General features: G+C 43.8%; 1 protein-coding gene and 1 non-coding gene across 2 annotated transcripts in view; both read left to right on the top strand.

The window, feature by feature from the left end:
* Positions 1-2,786: 2,786 nt before the first annotated feature.
* EIF3A (eukaryotic translation initiation factor 3 subunit A) overlaps positions 2,787-20,045 on the top strand; it is a 34,124-nt gene continuing 16,865 nt past the window's right edge. Inside the window, exons 1-12 of the mRNA XM_027746480.2 lie at positions 2,787-2,903; positions 6,271-6,461; positions 6,663-6,799; positions 9,177-9,340; positions 10,507-10,706; positions 11,890-12,098; positions 13,071-13,242; positions 14,239-14,343; positions 15,125-15,223; positions 15,923-16,039; positions 17,019-17,204; positions 19,670-20,017. Coding sequence (XP_027602281.1) covers positions 2,855-2,903; positions 6,271-6,461; positions 6,663-6,799; positions 9,177-9,340; positions 10,507-10,706; positions 11,890-12,098; positions 13,071-13,242; positions 14,239-14,343; positions 15,125-15,223; positions 15,923-16,039; positions 17,019-17,204; positions 19,670-20,017 — 1,977 coding nt within the window. The 5' untranslated portion in view covers positions 2,787-2,854. The remainder of the gene's footprint in view (positions 2,904-6,270; positions 6,462-6,662; positions 6,800-9,176; positions 9,341-10,506; positions 10,707-11,889; positions 12,099-13,070; positions 13,243-14,238; positions 14,344-15,124; positions 15,224-15,922; positions 16,040-17,018; positions 17,205-19,669; positions 20,018-20,045) is intronic.
* Positions 15,584-15,715, top strand: LOC114001384. The gene has a single exon (XR_003545540.1). It is a non-coding gene; the product is annotated as a small nucleolar RNA SNORA19 (small nucleolar RNA).

The following is a 20,045-nucleotide window of genomic DNA, read 5'->3' as shown; positions in this document are numbered from 1 at the left end:
TTGTACACTGGACTTCATCTTGATGTACAGAGGACTGCTCATTCCTTAAATACTTACAGAGTACCTCCAGCACAGCTGATTTTCTCAGGTACTGGATACCTTGCTCCATGGTGATCCACTTGCATGGGTTCACTCCTAGATCAGCTGGTATCCTGAAAGGGTACCTTTCCCACATGCTTGACAGAAGTTGCCTCCAGAGGCTGAGGATTCCTCTCCTTTTCCAAATCCCCAGCTGCTTGGCTACACCACTGTCTTGCATCTGACTGTGGGCCGAGCTATCCCAGCACTGGAGCAGCCAGGTCACAAAGTGCTCGTCTGACAGGCGGCTGAAACAGTTTTGTGTACCTGGCAGCTCACAGAGGGATAGGGACTGGGTGATTATCTCTGATGCTGCCTCCTCCTCCTGTTCTGAGGGCCCTACTTCTTCTCCATCCCTCACTAAGTGAACTGATTTTGTCTTGGATTTCTTCTTCTTTATAGGGGCAACTGCTATGGAACGGGTTGTTCCTCTGGTTCAGCTGTAGTTGGAGTGGGCACAGTGCCCGTTGTTCTGCTCTCCTCCCCCTCCCCGTGAGGGTGCTGTCTAGTGACCAGCAGTGACTGATAAACAGTAGCCAGGGCCCAGCATAACTTTGTGCCTCTCGGGAACTGCCACAGCATTTTTCCTTCACGCAATTTATCGCTTTACAAGGGTCCTGTAGTGGTTCAGGGATAAACCTCCAAACCACTGGAGGAGAAAAGTCCTTCAAAACCTGACCCATTTTCTCCCACCTTCCGTGCCAGTCATGACTATCCACCCTTGGGGCAGACCTCTGAATGACCTTCCTAAAAATCTCTTTCATAACTAACTCTAAACATGGTGTAGACCACACTGAGGAGACCTGGCAGACCTAGTAACAAGAGCACGCTTTCCTTAACATCCAAAGGAAATTCAAAAGTCTCAGCTGTTGTACCAAGTTTGGATAAGAAACAGGGGGTGAAAAGCTGGGGAGAATCATCCTTCCCTGTTCTCCCCACAGACTGGGTAGGATTGTTAATGAATTCCCACAGATAGCACTGGAGGACAGGCCAGGAGAACAACACTGCATACACTGATCTGTTGTCACCTCAAGCCTTCGTGCTCCTTGCTGGGTGCCAATCAGGCTGCTGTGGTTTAGGAATGGTATTCCCCCATTTAATGTTCCCACTGAAACACTCCAAACCGTGTGCCGCTCACTCGCTCCCCTCTCCCCTCTCCTGTGGTGGGATGGAGAACTGGAGGCACAGAAAGGTGAAGGTCACGGGTTGAGACAAGAACAATTTACCGGAAAGAGAAATGAAATAAGAAACGAACAGTAACAGCAATGCCAACAACAGTGCACCACAGAACCCGGCGCTGCCCGGCCCACACGGGCGCAGCCCTGCCCTGCACCCCGGTACCACCTGAGGCTTGCTCAGAACGGGTTTTGTGGAGCTCGCAGTGGGATCCCCCAACCCCTCCTAGTTCTCACTCCCTTCCTGGTCCCAATCCCCCTGATGACCTCTTCCATCCTGATCTCTATCCTCTCCAGGTCCCAATCCCCCTTCTGATCCCCCCACAATCCTGATCCCCCTCCTGATCCCCCCACGGTCCCGATCCCAATCCTGATCGCCTCACAGTCCCAATCCCCCTCCTATCCCGATCCTCCCATGGTCCTGATCCCCCGCCAAGCCTGATCCCCTCCCGATCCCCTCCTATCTCGATCTCGATCCTCCCACGGTCCTGATCCCCCTCCCGATCCTCTCCCATCCCGATCCCGATCCCCCTCCCGATCCCGATCGCCTCACGGTCCCAGTCCCCCTCCCATCCCGATCCCGATCCTCCCATGGTCCTGATCCCCTTCCGATCGCCCCACGGTCCCGATGCCCTCCCCACCTCGATCCCGATCCCCTCACGGTCCCGATCCCCCTGACGATTTCCTCCCATCCTAATCTCGAACCTCTCCAGGTCCCGATCCCCCTCCCATCCTGATCCCGATGCGCCCGCCGGTCCTGATCCCGTCCCAGTCCCGATTCCCTCCCTGGTCCTGATCCCCTCCCAGTCCCGATTCCGATCCCCTCCCAGTCCTAATCCCCCTCCCGATCCTCTCCCATCTCGATCCCGATCCCCTCACGACCACGACCCCATCCCGATCCCAATCCCCCCATGGTCCCGATCCCCCTCCCGATCCCTATCGCCTCACGGTTCCAATCCCCCTCCCATCCCGATCCTCCTCCCATGGTTCTGATTCCCCTCCGATCGCCACATGGTCCTGATCCCCTCCCGATCCCTATCGCCTCACGGTTCCAATCCCCCTCCCATCCCGATCCTCCTCCCATGGTTCTGACTCCCCTCCGATCGCCACATGGTCCTGATCCCCTCCCGATCCCTATCGCCTCACGGTTCCAATCCCCCTCCCATCCCGATCCTCCTCCCATGGTTCTGATCCCCCTCCAATCGCCACATGGTCCTGATCCCCTCCCGATCCTCTCCCATCCCGATCCCGATCCCCCCACGGTCCTGATCCCCTCCCGATCCCCTCACGGTCCCGATCCCCCCCCCCACCCCGACCCACGACCCCGATCCCCATCCCCACCCCGCTCCCCCTCACATTCCCGCCCGGCGCTTCGCGCGCTACGCTGAGCGCCCTTTCCCCTTCCGCCGCCGTCACGTCCCTTTCCCCTCCTTCCCCCTCCTTCCCTCCCGTCCTTTTTCCCCTTTCCCCTCCCCTTCCTCTCCCCCTACCCCGGGCGCTCCCTCCCTTTCCGGCCGCGCGCGCCGCCTGGCTGGAGCTCAGGAGGAGCCGCCGCCGCCGCCGCCGCCGCCCCGTGAGGAGCCGCCGCCGCCGCCGCCATCATGCCGGTGTACTTCCAGCGGCCCGAGAACGCCCTGAAGCGGGCGAACGGTCAGTTCGAAACCCTCACGAAACCCGCAGCCCGCCACGGCGAGCTTACCCGCGCGGGGCAGGGCAGGGCAGGGCAGGGCCGGGCCGCATGGCGGGGGTTGGGGGTGGCGGTGAGGGGAGAGAGAGAGAGGCCCGGCCCCGCCTCACGGACACCGCGGTGAGGCCGTGCCAGCCCCGTGTGGGCTCGGCGCGTAATGGCCCCCGTCCTTCATGTGACTGCGGTGAGGATGCGAATGGCCAGGCGCCTTCGCTTGCCCCTGGAAGACAGGCCGGCAATCCCAACTGGCACACAACCAGCCCGGTTTTATATTTGTCAGCTGGCTTTGCTTCTTTTTTTTTTTTTCATTTTTTTTTTTATAGTATCCTATTTTAAGGCAGTGTAGACCCTTCGCTGTCGCGCTTAAAGACGTCCACAAATTGCTGGTCTTGAAGCGGCAGCTGGAGAGGCTCTGGGGGGGTCTTGTGCGTGCTTCAAGTGCTTAGTATTTGAACAAACTGCATCTTTTGCTGTGTTTTAACTTCGCTTTTGAGATTCCGGAACTGGGAAGCTCTGTCTGGTGTCTGAGCGCCTTGAGCGGGCCCCTGCTTTAATTGTTTCTGCCATTATTTCTTAGGAATGTGGTGCTTTCCAAATAAAAGTAGTGCACGTCCCCAAAATTACTAACCTAAAATTCGCTGGAAAATCTTTCCCACAGAGGTAAAAGATGAAAGATAAAATCGGCTTCAAAATGAGATGAAAGATAAAATCAGTCAGCTTTCCAGGGCGAAGCTGTGTTGCATCAGTCCTGTTACTGGAAAAGATGCTCATACAGTAGTATATAAACACCAGTTAAACTTCAGAATTCTTGAATAGAGTAAATTGTACTTGGTGTACAAGTCACATTTCTGGTTACTTTGACCTTAAGCTGTTCAAATCTGACATTCTGTTGATGCATTCCTGGTATTTATTTAAATTCGCATTTCTTGTGCTGCTGCAAGTGTAAATAATTCTGATGAACTGAAGGACTCTGGTTGAACTGAAGGGAGTGTTCTCCAGACAAGCGCTGGCAACCCTGAATTTCAGTGGACTGAACACAAAGCATGACAAGCAGTGTCAAGTCTTGCAAACTGCAGGGGCTCAATCTTGTCATGGCCGAGCATAACAGAGGGTGGAAAGTTGTACCTGAGGCAGATCGTGTGTTGCAGGAAGCAGCTTAGTGTTAAACTGACATTTCAAATCGGAACATTCACTGCGGTTTCCAGAGTGTGTTTTATATGTAAGGCTCAGGTGAGCATTAGGATCATTTAACGCTCCATGTTCTCAGTGACTTCACCATACAAAGGTGATGTTCAGAAATATGAAGAGCTTGAATGATTTTAAGTATGTACAGATATGTAAGAAAGGCGGTTTTCTCCTAATAAATGCTAAATGTAGGTCAAGGTCAACCCTCAGCGTTTGTTAACATCTGGCATTGCTTTGTAGTCGAGGATGGAATCACCTTTGGGGAGCGTTTTATTGTGGCAGATACTGAGCTTGCCCACTGTTAGAGACACTGCAAAGCACGTGATATCTTTGTCACCTCCTGTAATGACATGTCACCTCCTGTAATGACATACATTTTTTTCACATTGAAAACTGAGCTTAATTCAGGATTTTGGGTTAGCAGTAGGTCAGTTGTTGATGTGTATCAGCTACTTCTTGGCCACTCAGAGCTTCAGTTGCTCTTTTGGCTACCTTTTAGCATTTTAAGTGGTATAAAAGAAAAAAAATGGAAAAAATGTAACTGACAGCTGTTTATGGGCTGAGCTTTGCAATTTGTGTGTTACAGATCTGAGTGTCCATAACTTACAGTTCCTTCTGCAAGGCATGGTGGTGTGTGCTGTATTTGACTCTTCAGGTTCACTTTGTGCTTTTACTGAAGTGTCTCTTAAATTAGCCTTAATTATTTGACTTACTGGTAAGAACCTGCTTGGCCAGAGTTAATTAGAAGTTTCAAAACAATATGAATTAGTTTTGTGCTTTGTCCAGTTGGTTATCGACCACTGAGAGCTGTGGTTGGAATGCCCTGGTGTTGTTGCAGGATTAAACTTGCCTTTCAAGTGTGTTTTCTTAAATAAAATGTAGAGCTGAGCAGTAATTGTCTGAAAAGCAGCACTGAGATAGAATAGCAGTGTAAATTATGGGTTGGAGGACAGCTTTATTAAAATTCCCTTGGTGAGTAAAAGTACTGCTGGATACTGCCACACCGTAGCCTTAATTATCTTCAACTGTATCAGGGTGCTTTTTCTAGAAAGGAACTTGCTCATCTTATGCAATCTCATTTTTCACAAAAACTGAGCCCTGAATACGTGCTATGGTGGTTTTTAGATTAAAACCACACTGCTGCTTTCAAACTACATCTTTTGCTGTGTTTTAACTTCACTTTTGAGATTCCAAAACTGGGAAGCTCTGTCTGATGTCTGAGCACCTTGAGCAGGCCCCTACTTTAGTTGTTTCTGCCATTATTTCTTAGGAATGTAGTGCCTTCCAAAGTACATGGGAAGTACTGGCTCCACCCCTCAACCTTTAAGAATAAACACGTTTCCCACTGGCTGTACTTCACTTCCCCTTATCTTTTAAACCTGTTTGCTTCCCATTCTCAGTGTTCATTTCTCCTGGTTTGCTGCAGTGAGGAGCACATTTAGTGGGGGGTCTGTGTATGTGGGTTGCTGCCTTGGTGGTTGCTCATGGGTGGTTTGCTGGGTTTTGTGCTGAGCAGAATGTGTGGGATGTCAGGGGTGGGAGTTGCTGTGGTGCTGAGAGCTCCTGTTAGTAAGAGCAGCTGCTTAGGGATGAATAAATGGGCCACTGGTTCCAGCAGCAAGGCTGATTTAAAAAGTGTTTGACCCTTCAGCTGAACTGCAGCAGCTTTTGGTGTACCTTATATAAACAGAAGTACTAGACCACTCTGAGTTAAAAAAACCCAACAAACCCACAAACACTTAAACTTTCCCGAGTGAAGTTAGTTTCCTCCCTCTTTCCCTCCATTCCTTCCTCCCTTCCTGCCTCCTTCCCTCCCTTCCTTGGGCCTTTTCCTCCCTGACTCCCCTCCCTCTTCCCTCCCTGACTCTGAAACCAGCTGAACAAGTGGATGTGTATATTTTACTATTTTGTTTGAAGTGCTCAGTCATGCCGGGATGAATGGAGAGACCTCTCCCCTATCCTCAGGTTTCCATGTAAATGGAGAGGTTTGTTTGCCACTTGTGTCATTGAACGACTGGCAGTGAAACAAACCACCAAGGAGCTTTGGGTAGAGTTAATTAAGTTCTGAAAGTTTCTTGTGTTAAGCATAAAAAAAGTGCATCTTCTGGTGTGCAAGTCTTTTGCTAACTGGGATTTTACTTTCAGAATTCCTTGAGGTTGGCAAAAAGCAGCCTGCCCTCGATGTTCTCTATGATGTTATGAAAAGTAAGAAACACCGAACATGGCAGAAAATCCACGAGCCGATTATGCTGAAGTACCTGGAGCTCTGCGTGGATCTCCGCAAGAGTCATCTGGCAAAAGAAGGACTGTACCAGTACAAGAATATTTGCCAGCAGGTACATTTTCTGATTTTTTGTTTTATTTATTTATAGCAAGCATGGTACCTGTCAGCTGATACAATCTGAAAGTAACTGAATCCTCTTGAGTTAGAATTAATCTGCTTTTTAGATGCTCTTGAGTTTGTAGCGTTTACATTTTAAATATTTGCTGCCTATTGTGGGTGGACACATCTTCCCATTTTTTTGCCTTTGGTGTAGGTTAACATCAAGTCTTTGGAGGATGTTGTTCGAGCCTATTTAAAATTAGCTGAAGAAAAAACAGAAGCAGCTAAGGAAGAATCCCAGCAGATGGTACTGGACATAGAAGACTTGGATAACATTCAAACTCCAGAAAGGTGGGCAGTCTGTCTTTAAAATGTAGTAATTCACAGAAAGTATACTTATTTTCGTTCACAAAGCTGAGATATAAATGTGGTGGATTTGAAATGGAATACTAGTGGTGGTTTAGAGGTTTTCAAAGTAGGGAGAAAGCAGGAATTTTGCACTGAACAAAATCCTAAGTCAGAGTAAAGAAAAGTAAAGAAAGTAAGTAGTAAAGAATAGAAAATTTGTGGGAATGGTTCTGTGAGTTGGGTCACTGCTTTCTAGTGTCTGCTCTGATTTGCATCTGTAGTGGTATTGGAAAGTTTATTATGGAAAGCTTCTCATTGCCAGTTGATGTATAAATGCTGTTAATGATGTGAGACCAATGTAATTCCTGTATCTGATAACCTCCAGTTTTTCTCTCCCCATTGAGCATGTACAAACCAAAGCAAATGTTACTTTATAATTGCTTGGGTAACTGATGAAGTAATAGAAGAAAGGGCATAAAAAGTACATTCAGAGTTAGAATTAATTGGATGGATAATGATAACAGAGAGGAATGGAAAAAAGGATCAGTAAATACATCTGCTTTAGGTTGTGTGTGTATACCTTCCCTGGCAAGTAGTGCTGGGTTAGGGTGAAACAAGTCTCCAACTCTGAGAAGTCATTGTGTAGTCAGAGTGTTTTGTGGGAGATCTTCCTATTCTGCTTCAGGCAAAGTGATGTTAGCTCCAAGAGCCTGTTGATGTAGGGAATGCTCACGTTAACTCAGAGGACAGAGGTGTGTGGATGACATCTGTGGAAAAGGGGTAACAAGGCAGGGGTGAAGACATGTTTTAAAGCATTCCAGCTGAGTTTGGAAGAGGCCAGACATCTAATCTGGGGAAAGGTGAAGCTATTGATCCCTACCAGAAGGGATGTTTGCAGCTGAATTGGAAGGGGACTAAGACATTGCCCAGTGAAAGATTGATGACATGTACTGACAAAAGGAGACAGGAAGCAAGAAGGAAGTTAGTGGGAATTCTTTCAATTAAAATCTTTGCACAGGAACTAAAAAAGTAAAAGTTTTATCTTCTGATGATAGAAAATGGGAAGAAATTATTGAAGTAAAGGTTATTTGTCCTGTGTAGGAATAGAGTTATAGTAGTCAAGTAATACTCATAAAGACCTGGAGTAGAAGGCTGTGGATTTATATGTTGACAGCAGAGCTCTCTGGGAGAAGTTGGTTCCAAAAAAAAAAAAGGGTTCCAGACCTGTCTTCAGTAGTTGTTCCAGGATGGCAGTGCCATTCATGTTTTTTCCAGAGCCTGAAATTGTTACAGAGGAATCCCACTAATAGTTGAACAGTGAAGATGGACTGCCTGGTCTTTTCCTTGTTCTCCTTTCTATGACTGAGGACTAGAGAATGTGTGTTTTCAATCACAGTTCTTTATCTGAACAAGCACAGTTTCTTTATTGTTCTCTAGGTCCTGTTTTCTAATCTTCTCATACTTTTTTGCTGAATTCACCACTCGATCTGTTGGAGAAACCACTGGTGATGTGTTTAATATTGCACGTAGTACTGGTGCTCAGGGAAGCAAATTAGAACTGGAAATGGTGTAGTAGAAAAGAGCTACAGGAGTTGAGAGTTTATATTAGAAGCATAGTTCAAAAAGAATTTTAAAAATGAAGGCTTAGGGAAGGTGATTCTTTGTCAGTTTGTCATGGTGGGTGGACTGTTCAGCATAAAGGGACCACGTGAGACATAGCACTGAATTGGTCTCAGTGTCTCAGGAACCAATCTTGTATTTCTCTGATGAGAGAATGAAGTTATGGCCACTAAATACAAGATTATCACATCTTGCTTTTGACATTTATTTAAGCATCTTTTTCATATCAAAATTTTTAAAGGATTTGGTATTTTAAGTGTTCTGTTTTTCAATGTCTGTAGATTGTAAGGCACACAGTGCCTCTGTGTCACATGTCAACAAGAAGTGAACTCTGGCAGCGTTGCTGGTGGCTAAAAAGGAGCTCTGAGCAAGTACGAAAGTGTCTGTATTGACAGTGATACCTCACTCTAGCAGAGGTCCAGTGCACAGCTCCCTGGTAGAAAAGGGAAGGTGAAAATCCTGGGGTTCATTTCCTTTGGCTTACTCGGGAAGGATACAGAAGTTTCTGAAGTCTGTTACCTCTGGAGCTTGGACGTGTCAGTTGTATATGCAGGGGCTAGATTTTGAAACTTAAAAGCAAGGACATTATCTATATCCTTTAAAGGGAAAGGGAGCCATCTGAGGGACCAGTTTGAAAATAAGCACTAGACTGTTCAGCAGCAATTTTCTGTTCAGATTTGTCCAGAAAAATTGATGAGAATTGTAGGGAGTAACCCACTTTTGTTTTTTCGTTTTTCCTTACCCCCTGCCCTGACTACAGTGTTCTTCTGAGTGCTGTAAGTGGGGAAGACACTCAGGATCGTACTGACCGACTGCTTTTGACACCCTGGGTTAAATTTCTATGGGAATCCTACAGACAGTGTTTGGATCTTCTCCGAAATAATTCTCGAGTGGAACGCCTATACCATGACATTGCACAGCAAGGTAGGTCCAAAAGATGGAAACTTAAAGTGTAATGATGTGGTGTCCCACCCTTAAGGGGAAGGGAGCATCCAAGATTCACAGATGCTCGTGGTTGAAAGGAACAACCAAAGTCAGAGGGTCCCCAAAGGCTTATGAAGTTTTATTAGTAAATGACACACTTGGCATGGCAATTGGTATGTTAGTCCCTGAGCTAGCAGGGTAAGCACACAGCTGTGCACTTCAGATAAAGGGATAGGGTGAAAGAGAAGAGAGAGAGAGAGGAGTTGAAAAGGGGAGAGAGAGGAATAAAGGAATAAACAGAGATCAGCGATCCTGGCTCCAATGTCAACCCAGCTGACGGGGTGTCCAGGGTTCTGGGGTGCATGTGGGAGGGAACCTTTTTACAGGCAAGTTTTCCCCACCCTGGAGATCAGTTTCTCACTTCCTATGCAAATCAGTTATCGTGCCCAGTCCATTCTTCTGGACCTTTCTGGAAGTGGGTTGGAGGGCCTTGGGAGTCTTGGGTGGTCTTGGTCCCCCCCCTACAGTCCATCCCTGCTTCTCAGCCTCATTCCTGTGCCTGCACTCTACTGTGTTGTGCTTATCTCCAGGAGCCAGAACAAGGACCTTTGTCCTAGAAAAGTGCTGCCCTACCCCTGTATGGCCCCTTTTCCAGCCACATCCTGTTCTTTCTCACAGTGTGTTACTACCAACACTCCTTGGTTGTTTTTGCCAACAATCCTGGGTTGTCTCCACGGCTATCCAGCTGTCCGTGTTTGAGACATGCATTAGCTCTGTTATCTTCTAGGCTTCTACATCACCCTGTGGCTCAAACACCAGTATGGACTTGGTGATCCATTGAAAAGAGAAGAGAAGAGAAAGAGGGAAAGGGAGAGAGGGTTTGTCTGGACAAGTTACCCCTTAGTGGCTCAAGTTGTTTAACAGTGTTCCCTATGCTCATTAGGCTTAATTGTGTAGAAACATCTTCATTTTTTGAGGTCAAGATGGAAGTGCTCTGCAGTGTCACTTATTCATTATGTGCGACAGATTATATCATGTTTGACATATCTTTTGACTGGAAATGAAGGTTCTTTAAATGTGCTGATTTACATATTTGAATCCCGTTTAGAACTACCATGAAGTCACCATTAGTGCACGTCCTTAATTTGTGCTGTTCATTGCTGCAGCTTTCAAGTTCTGCCTGCAGTACACGCGCAAAGCCGAGTTCCGTAAGCTCTGCGACAACCTGCGGATGCACCTGGGGCAGATCCAGCGCCACCACAACCAAAGCACAGCCATCAACCTCAACAATCCCGACAGCCAGTCCATGCACCTGGAGACCAGGCTTGTGCAGCTCGACAGTGCCATCAGCATGGAGCTGTGGCAGGTATGCACAGGACTCTCCCCATCACACTGTGCCCTCCGGCCTTGCCAGAACCTGCTCCATGCAGTTCACGGTCCATGGTACATGTAGCAAGGTGGAGAAAGGATGATAGCTAAAGAATGAAGTTTTAATGTCTAGAACATGGTGCTACTTGCATGTTGAATGCTTAGTCTGATGGTCCTGTGTTTCAAAGCAAGCTTTGCTCGGAGCAGTAAATGGTAGAGTAGCTGAAGTCACTTGGAGTTGTGACAGTGAGGAGCCTGGAGAAGAGGAGGCTCAGGGGAGACCACTTCACTCTCCAACTCCCTGACAGGAGGGGGGAGCCAGGTGGGAGTTGGTCTCTTCTCCCAGGCAATGATCAGTAAGACAAGAGGGCAGGCTCTGCCAGGGGAGGTTTAGGTTGGATATTAGGAAGAATTTCTTTCCAGAGAGGTTGATCAGCCATTGGAATGGGCTGCCCAGGGAAGTGGTGGATTCTCCGTCCCTGGAGGTGTTTAAGGTGAGACTGGATGTGGCATCAGTGCCATGGGCTGGGAACCACAGTGGGGTTGGATCAAGGGTTGGACTTGATGATCTCGGAGGTCTTTTCCAACCCGGCTGATTCTGTGATTCTATGATGACACCTTCACCTCTGCCAACATTTCTAACATCAAATTCCTTAAAAAGCCAAGAAATTCCTTTAAAAGCCAAGGTTGTAGTTTTTTTGGTTTGTGAATTAGCAGAACGTTCTCTGTTGTGCTGTTTCCATTTTAGGGGTTTAGGTAATTATATCTAAGGCATTTCCAAGTTTTCCTGTGTTTTAGGGAAACTATACCCTTTTTTGATCACAAAAACTATTTTTATGAAAAATGCTAAAGCCAATAAATAGTACAATTGACATAGTAGTAAAATAGTAGAACTTTTGTTATTTCATTTTTGTTTTTTTTTTCTCCTTTTGGTTTGTAGCTTGAAAATCTGAAAGAAACAAGTTTTTGAAAAATTATACAAACTAATCATTAAATTCTAAGCATATAGTTAGTGGAGTTGCAGTATGTCCAAATGATTTCTTTATTAGGAAAGAAGTATGTAATTTCAGGTAGCTGGCAAAACTGAAGTCTTATAACCTTTAATGAATTCATATTTTTCTTTTTTTTTTGGGTGTTGCAAAAAACTTCCTAAAAGTGTATTTGGTTTTTTTTCTCTTTAGGAAGCTTTCAAAGCAGTGGAAGATATTCATGGACTATTTGCACTGTCTAAGAAACCACCCAAACCACAACTGATGGCAAATTACTATCACAAAGTTTCAACTGTCTTCTGGAAATCAGGAAATGCTCTCTTTCATGCATCCACCCTTCACCGACTTTATCACTTATCAAGAGAAATGCGAAAGAATCTCACACAAGAGGAGATGCAGAGGTGGGGAAGGATATATAATGTGATCTTAGATTCTAATTTTAACCCCCTAGGTTCAAAAATAAACTAAAATGTACCCCAAAAGAAGCAGATGACAGGCATGACCTATGAGCAGCTCTGCCTAAATTGGCCACTGCTAATTGCCTCAAAAGAAATCTAGAGCGAGAAGGATGTTTTACAGAGCTACAGTGTAAGTATTGTGAACACCAGGATCACCTTAGTTAAGCTTCCTTCTCTTACTGCCTTGGAAGCTAAGCAAGTCAATGAGTATCTGGGTTTTTTGTTTCCTTTTTCTCGTCTGAGTAGTTGGATTTCATGGTAGCTAATGTAAACTTCTTAATGTATAAAAATCTGCATGGGCAAAGGGCCTTTAATTTTTTGGTAATAGAGATGAACTGGCAAGGCTTTTGAGGTGTGCAGAACCATTGACTGCTTTAACCTCTGAAGTTCATCTACAGGCCTTTATCAGAATCTGGTTGTAATATATATTGATAGAAATTCTTACATTCCTGTTCACTTGGGTACTAAGACCAAGAATTTAAGTATTTAATGCCACTTGTTTTGTTACATCAAAAAGTACATCTGTCTTACACTGTAAATTTTAAAAATAAATTCATTCAAAATGACTGGGATGGATTTGCATCTAAAAGTTTTTAAAGGTGCTGCTTTGTGCCGTTTTCATTACTTTATAGGGTTTCGGTATTTACAGAAGCAGCTTAAATTTCTTTATAATCTCTTTGTATATATACATATGTACATACATATCAAAGTTACAAAACTCTTTCCTCTTGTTCCTGAGGAACACTGCATTCTGTCCTCTCATGGTGCAGGTGGCATCTTGGTTATTGCTGGTATTTTTACACAGTTTTGCATCAAAAACGCTACTTGTTCCTCTCTTGAATTGGCATATACATGAACAGGAATTATTAAGTGTTCTCTTGCAGTTCATCTCTTGTGCTTCTACTTTGTCAACAGGATGTCTACTCGAGTCCTTTTGGCCACTCTGTCAATCCCTATAACTCCTGAGAGGACGGATATCGCTCGCCTCCTGGACATGGATGGCATCATCGTGGAGAAACAGCGGCGCCTGGCAACCCTGCTGGGGCTGCAGGCCCCACCCACACGTGCCAGTCTCATCAACGATATGGTAGGTGGTGGTGGCCAGGGGAGCAGCTTTATAACACTGTGTCCTGTTTTCCTTCTGGAGCACTGTGCCTGGTTGGGGGACAGCAGTGTGGTTCGTTGTGTGACTTACGGTGCAGCGCTAAACATGCAGACTCACAGGGACTGTTTGGAAATGGCAGCGACAGTGAATTCTTGTGTGCACTAAAGAGTCAGATTCCATATTGTCCTTTATGTCACCCAAGCAACAAATGTCGTTTTGAAATTCTGAGGGGTCTGAAATGAGTTGTGAACTAGAACTTTGGGGGTTTTTTTCCCCCTACTCTAAGGTGTGTTATTAACTGAACCAAATGTTTCTTTTTCTGTTTTAAATGTATTTTGGATAACACAGGTCATATATCAAGTGGCAGACCATGCAAATCTAAGTAATTATGAAAACTTCCTTGTGTTTAATTTGAAGGGAGGTTGGATTGATCTATCCTCAGACCCCCCCAGATACTCGTAAACAAATCAGACATCATCGTGGGTATTTTCAGAGAATGGTTGAATTTTTTGCAGTCCTTCACATGCATGTCTAAAACATACATTCAAAGCTCATTTTGCAGTGTAAGTTAATTCTTCTTCAGTACCTCTCCAGTTTGCCCCAAAACCACAACTTAAGTCTTCAGAAATTTAATCATGAATAGAGGTGTGTGATTTTAGTTTGGGCTAGGATTTTAGATTGTAGGCCTACAAGTGTATTAGGCCTTATGTTTTGGAAATGGCTAAGTTGAGGATGGTGCTCTAGTTTGTTTACCTTGTTTATATGTTTTATGTCTCCTTTTCCTTTTTTAAATACATTTAAGTGATGTAATGTAGAGTTACTGTCACTGCAGTTCAGAATGTTGCAATGAGAAGTAATCTGTATTAAAATGTACATGTGGTGCCTGTTTAACTTCTTGAATATGAAAGTCTTAAAGCATAACTGTTGGTTAACATTGCATTTATTTTGAGATCTTTGGATTTTTTTTGTTGACCGTAGGTCAGGTTCAACGTAGTGCAATATGTTGTCCCAGAAGTGAAAGAACTTTACAATTGGCTTGAAGTAGACTTTCACCCGCTCAAGTTAAGCGCCCGTGTCAGCAAGGTAGGTTTTGCAGCTCTGTGTTGTAACTGGTCTTGACTAATAGTCTGTTATTTGAATATTGATTTGTGGGAAATATCAACTGGCATCTTCTATTGCCAGGTTTTTCAAAAGTAGGCTTGATTTGGTTGGGTTCTGTTGTGCCGTGCTGGTGACATCTGATATACGAGTTGCACCACGTCATTGAAACAGAAGGAAAATTCACTCAGGTCTCTAGGGTGCTCTTCAGAGGGTCCCATAAAGATGCAGAGTTTTGGGAAGGTTATCAGAAGGTTTTTTTGGTGGAGGTGATAGTTAATTCTGTTTAAATATGGAAAGTGAGAAAGCTGTGTGCACGCACGTGCGGGTGAGTGGGTTGTGTGCAAAGTGGAAAGATATACCAGTGACTTTTCACTGTTAAAATACAGAGGCTTGGGAGGTAGAATAACGTGAGAGCTGTTGATTAGGTTAGTGCAAATTTTGCGATTGATGAAGCACATCATGTTCTTTTTCTTCAATAGTGGGAACAAAGATAATTGAGGTGCTAAAAAGAACTTGAAGGTAAATTAGCAGTGTGGTAAACGTTGCCAGTACTGTCAGTCGCCTTCATACAAAACCTGTTTGCTATCCATTATAAATGAGTGTTCTATCAGATGCACTTCAGTAAAACACTGCACTCTCTGGGCAGAAGTGCTGTTGTTTCATAGGGTGTAAACCAGAAATATTTGTGAGCCATGCTTTGTACTTTAATGGTGAAGTTTGTACGGGTCGATGCAGATGGAGTAACTTTTCAGACTTTTGGTAGGTTCTCAACTGGGTGAAAGACCAAGCTGAAAAGGAACCTGAACTGCAGCTGTATGTTCCTCACCTGCAAAACAATACCATTCTTCGCCTTCTGCAGCAGGTACGAGTAAAGAAAATGTGTATTCCCAAGTATACATAAGTTAGTAAATGCTTTGGAAGGAGAGGAAATTGGAAACTTTCATGCTGAAGTAATTTTTTTTCCCATCAAATAGAAGACCATTATGATTTTGAGATTTTCTTTTCCCCAGTATATAACCTGTATCTTCAGTTTGTACGTTGTTTAGGTACAGCCAGAGTAGCTGTACTCGATACTGGGGTACAGTGGTGTAATCCCTTGCCTATTTTTTCTTCGTTGCTTACCTAGTTTCTTAAAACTTTGCTTTGGGATAAGGTGTGGGGGGGTATTTTGCTTTGGTTTTTGGTTTATTTTGATTTTTTTTGTATCTAAGTGTTTTGTAGGATGCACATTTCATTGACCTGCTTTCATTACAAGTGAGAGCAGTGTTATTTCTGGTGTGCTAAAGAAACAGTTGAAGGCTAATTAGCAGCATAGCTGTGTGTAGTTACTGCTGCCAGTCTCCTTCATACAAAGCAGCCATGCAGGAATGGCATTTAATCTTAGGTTAAGTTTGAACACAGTACAGAAATAAAATCCTGAAAGAGCATTTGCAATTGTATTATTATGTATACATTCATTTGTTGACAGTTTGGTAAATTAACTCTAAGGCCTGTACAACAACTTATGTTTCTGATTTCTTTTTATTGAGAAAAAATGCCTGATGGTTCTGTTCCCACTCAGGTGGCCCAGATTTATCAGAGCATTGAGTTTGCTCGCCTGTGTACCCTGGTTCCTTTCGTGGATGCTTTCACGCTGGAGCGTTGTATCGTGGATGCTGCCAGGCACTGTGACTTACAAGTAGGTGCTGTAAAAAGACTCATGAGAAATTGTGAATGGGCTCAAGTGAATTACATGGGATGCAAATGAGCTGGCTGACGTGTAACCCAAGGAAAAGAACTGATTCTGATAGATGGAGATAAGCTAGAGTGAAAGATGCACGTGACACTATATTAAGAACTGAAGATTATTTGCATTCTGGTGTGTATTTTTGATTTAGGTCAACAGCCATTAATGCAAGTCCAGTAGAACTAGAAGTTGAAAATAAAATTTGTGGAAATTTGCCCTGTTAGCCCCAGTTATCTAGTCCAGCATATCCTGAAGGAAGTTTAACAAACAGGGATGTGAATTGCTGCCTGTGCTGCATTAGTTGTGCAAGACTGAAAAGCCAGCAGTTGCTGACGTTGGTTTGTGTCTCACCAAGGGACTGAAGTGAAGCACCAGTGTCTGAGGCGTGCACTGGTAAAGTGTCTCTGTTGAGAGAACAACAACGAGGTGCGGGTAGTTTTTAGTTGAGGTTGCTTAGTAATTATCCATTTAGGTTTTTAGATGAAGCTGAGTTAATTCACTTAGGTTAACACACAACCTGAATTTATATTTCAGATGTGTTGCAGTTCCCTGCACTAAAGTCAGGGTTCTTGTTTTGTGTATTGCTGATGTGGAGGAAGAGGCAAGAGTGGTTTGTCTTGAAGTGCTCATTTCATAGAATCATTGGAATTTCAGCCTCTTCCAGGAAGAAGGATTTTTTTTTTTTTTTTTGGTTGGTTGGTTGGTTGGGGTTTTTTCCTGTATAAACCATAGAAATAAAACAAACTTTTATTCACAGTGCTATATTTCTCCTACTAATTTGGCATTTCTCATAGAATGGTGTAGCTAATTTTTTTTGGAGTAATTTCTGCTTATAGCTTCTGTTGACTCATATTGGTCATAGGCAGAGCAACAGAGAAATTGTTCAATAATTAATACAATCATTTCCTTCCCTTTTTTTTTTTTAACGAAGGTTCGCCTTGATCACACCACCCGGACACTGAGTTTTGGTTCAGATTTGAATTACTGTACTAGAGAAGATGCCCCACTAGGCCCTCAGCTCCAAAGCATGCCTTCTGAGCAGATTAGAAACCAGTTGACTGCTATGTCCTCAGCTCTGGCTAAGGCTCTTGCAGTCATTAAGCCTCCTCACTTAATGGTAAGTTGTTTAAAGTGTTATGAGAATGTTGACAAAATCTGACATTTTCCCTGTGTGCACTGTGTGATGTTCATCTGCTGCCTTTCATCCAGCTTTTTGTTAAGTTTTTGCTTGTCTGATTAACTATTCCTTCCAGTAATCTGTTCTCAGTGCAGTGGTAAACAGTGTTGTTCTGCTGTCCCATCCCTTCAGAACAGTTGATCCTTGAGGTGTTCATACATACACATGCATCTGCTACATGCTCACCTGTTCTAACAGAGCTCTAACAGCTTTTCTGGTTTAGCAAGGCAAGCTTGTCTTGAAGTTGTGAGATCATACTTGAAGGAGTTCCTTGGTTTATCTTTCCTTGGCACAGGAATGGCAGTGAGCTCTCTAAACGATTAAGTTAACGTGACATTGCGAGGATTTGAGGAGGTGCTCTTGTACATTTGTTTTATTTTCAGAAGTGTACTGCTCTGTTTTTCAGAGCACTTTGGTAATGATCTCTGATCTAATTTGACAGTAATGATGGACTGCATTTGCCTGTTTGTGGATTAAGTAGAAACATAAGCTAATAACTCAACACTTAAAGCTTATATTTTAATGTGTTTTCTCAGATTAGATGTTCATTTTACTTTCATTTTTTTCAGCCTAGTGGTAATCAGTTATCTGTGCTCGTAACAAAGTCATTCTTAAAAAAACTCATCTAGTTAGTGTTTGGTTATAATTAAAATCATGAGTTGCCAGTCTTGCGTGTATCAGGCTTAGGATATACCAAATAATAACTTTCCCACAGGTGAGCCTACAGAGCTAGGATCTGTTTAAAATTTTGCATGCATTTTTGAAAATCAGAGAGCCTGCTTCCTTTATTCCTCCTGGAGAAACTGCTGTTTTGAAGAACCTGGAATGTAACTTTAGGAATGGAGTCTAAAAACACGAACATGTTTTGGTCGTGGCAAGTTAAACCTTCACTTCTCTTACAAGAGCAGTGGTAATTTTTTCTTTTGCTTTGTGTTTATGAAAGATTTCCTAGCAAACATATCAAATATTTTTCCCATATGGGAAAAAAAGGCTGATTGCAAGATGTCCATGTTAGATTCTTTATACAGGTTGAAATACTTAGTGGTCTTCTTCAAATATAAACACACAAAGTAGAACTGTATCATGACACCTAATGCTGACTTACTTGTGTTAGTTTGAACATGCATTACCTGTTTTATAGTGTTTAAGATAAAAAATACTTCCATGTAGGTTTTCTCCTAAAAAGATTTAACTAGTGATTGGTATTAGTCAGATGGTGATTTTGAAAGAAAAAAACATGCTTTTATCTGTACATTCATGGATAGAAATGACAATCTCACACTTGATATGTTGGTACAGGAAGCTGAATAACATAAATGACATAAGTGCTGGTCATTATGCCTGTAAAATTGGAGAACCATATCAAGTTTAATATCAATCTGTTCGGTTAGAGAAGCTACAGAACAAGTTGATATCCTTTTTTCCTTCACCATTCAGATCAAAACTTTTCAGTCCAAGTACTTAAGAACCTTAAATTTGTCACATTTGTTATAATTCACAAAATCGTTAAATTAATTTTCACTTTCCCGTTTCTGGCACCTGCATTTATCTTTAAATGTTTGCAGATCTGCCACAAAGCATGGATGTTTGAGTGTTTTTGCTGAATGCCCTAGAAGTGACAGATTACTAAAAATACCTCTGAAGGAGCTCACGTTTCACGACTGCATTTCATGATCAGCATGACTGGGGGAGTGTAGTGAGCTGATTGGGCTGCAGTGTTTTGCTGCTTGATGGAGCTGGCACAATTACACCTCCTCATGTGTACAGCATGAATCTCCACAAAGAACTGTGTGGGTACTCTGGAGAAGGCTGCTGAAAGAATAGTCTGCATGCTAATATCTAGAAGCCTAGTGCTTTTTATAAGGTCATTACAATGGGTTTATATACAATGTTTATACCTAAATTGGTGACTCATTTTTTTATCATCTCACAGACAGTGCTTTGTGTCAATTAGGATATTTTCCTCTTATATTAGCGTGTCTGGAAAATAACAAAACTCTAAAAACAAAGGAGCTTTGATGAAATACAGTCCATGGGGTGGTATGCTTGCAGACACATGCAGAGTCAATCAGGATTGATCCCCATGCCCCTTCCAGTTAGGAATTTCACTATCAGTAACATCTGGGTGTGCAATATTTTTGGGTGGAAAAATGTAAACCATTACACCTAAGCCATGTTGCAGAATATTGTCTTTTACAGACAGCAGGGTTCCAGTCAGTTGATACTACTTTGGATGCCACTTGGATGAGGGATTAGATTTGCCATCACACTTGTATTTCCGTGCAGTTGGCAAGTTTGGAGAATACAATGAACTTCGAGTTTTCTTTGAGAAGCGTTTGCTATCTTTTGTGCCTTTTTAAAGAGGTGCAGCATACATCATTGTCTTCTTTTTAATTTAAATTCAGCAAGAGAAGGAAGAACAACATCAGCTGGCAGTCACCGCCTTCTTGAAAAACTCGAGGAAGGAGCATCAGCGCATTCTGGCGCGTCGTCAGACCATAGAGGAGAGAAAAGAGCGCCTGGAGAGTCTGAACATCCAGCGGGAGAAGGAAGAGCTGGAACAACGGGAGGCAGAGCTGCAGAAGGTCCGGAAAGCTGAAGAGGAGAGGCTGCGCCAGGAGGCCAAGGAGAGGGAGAAGGAGCGGATCCTGCAGGAGCATGAGCAGATCAAAAAGAAGACTGTTCGGGAGCGCCTGGAGCAGATCAAGAAAACTGAACTGGGAGCCAAAGCCTTTAAAGATATTGATATTGAGGTAAGTGACTTGTTGTTGCACTGTAGAG

This window comes from Pipra filicauda, unplaced genomic scaffold (genome assembly GCF_003945595.2).
Source record: "Pipra filicauda isolate LSUMZ 115617 unplaced genomic scaffold, ASM394559v2 scaffold53_size3534045_pilon, whole genome shotgun sequence".
In the NCBI taxonomy this organism is placed as follows: Eukaryota; Metazoa; Chordata; class Aves; order Passeriformes; family Pipridae; genus Pipra; species Pipra filicauda.
The sequence above is the reverse complement of the archived record's forward strand: the minus strand, read 5'-3'. Positions and strand labels throughout refer to the sequence as shown.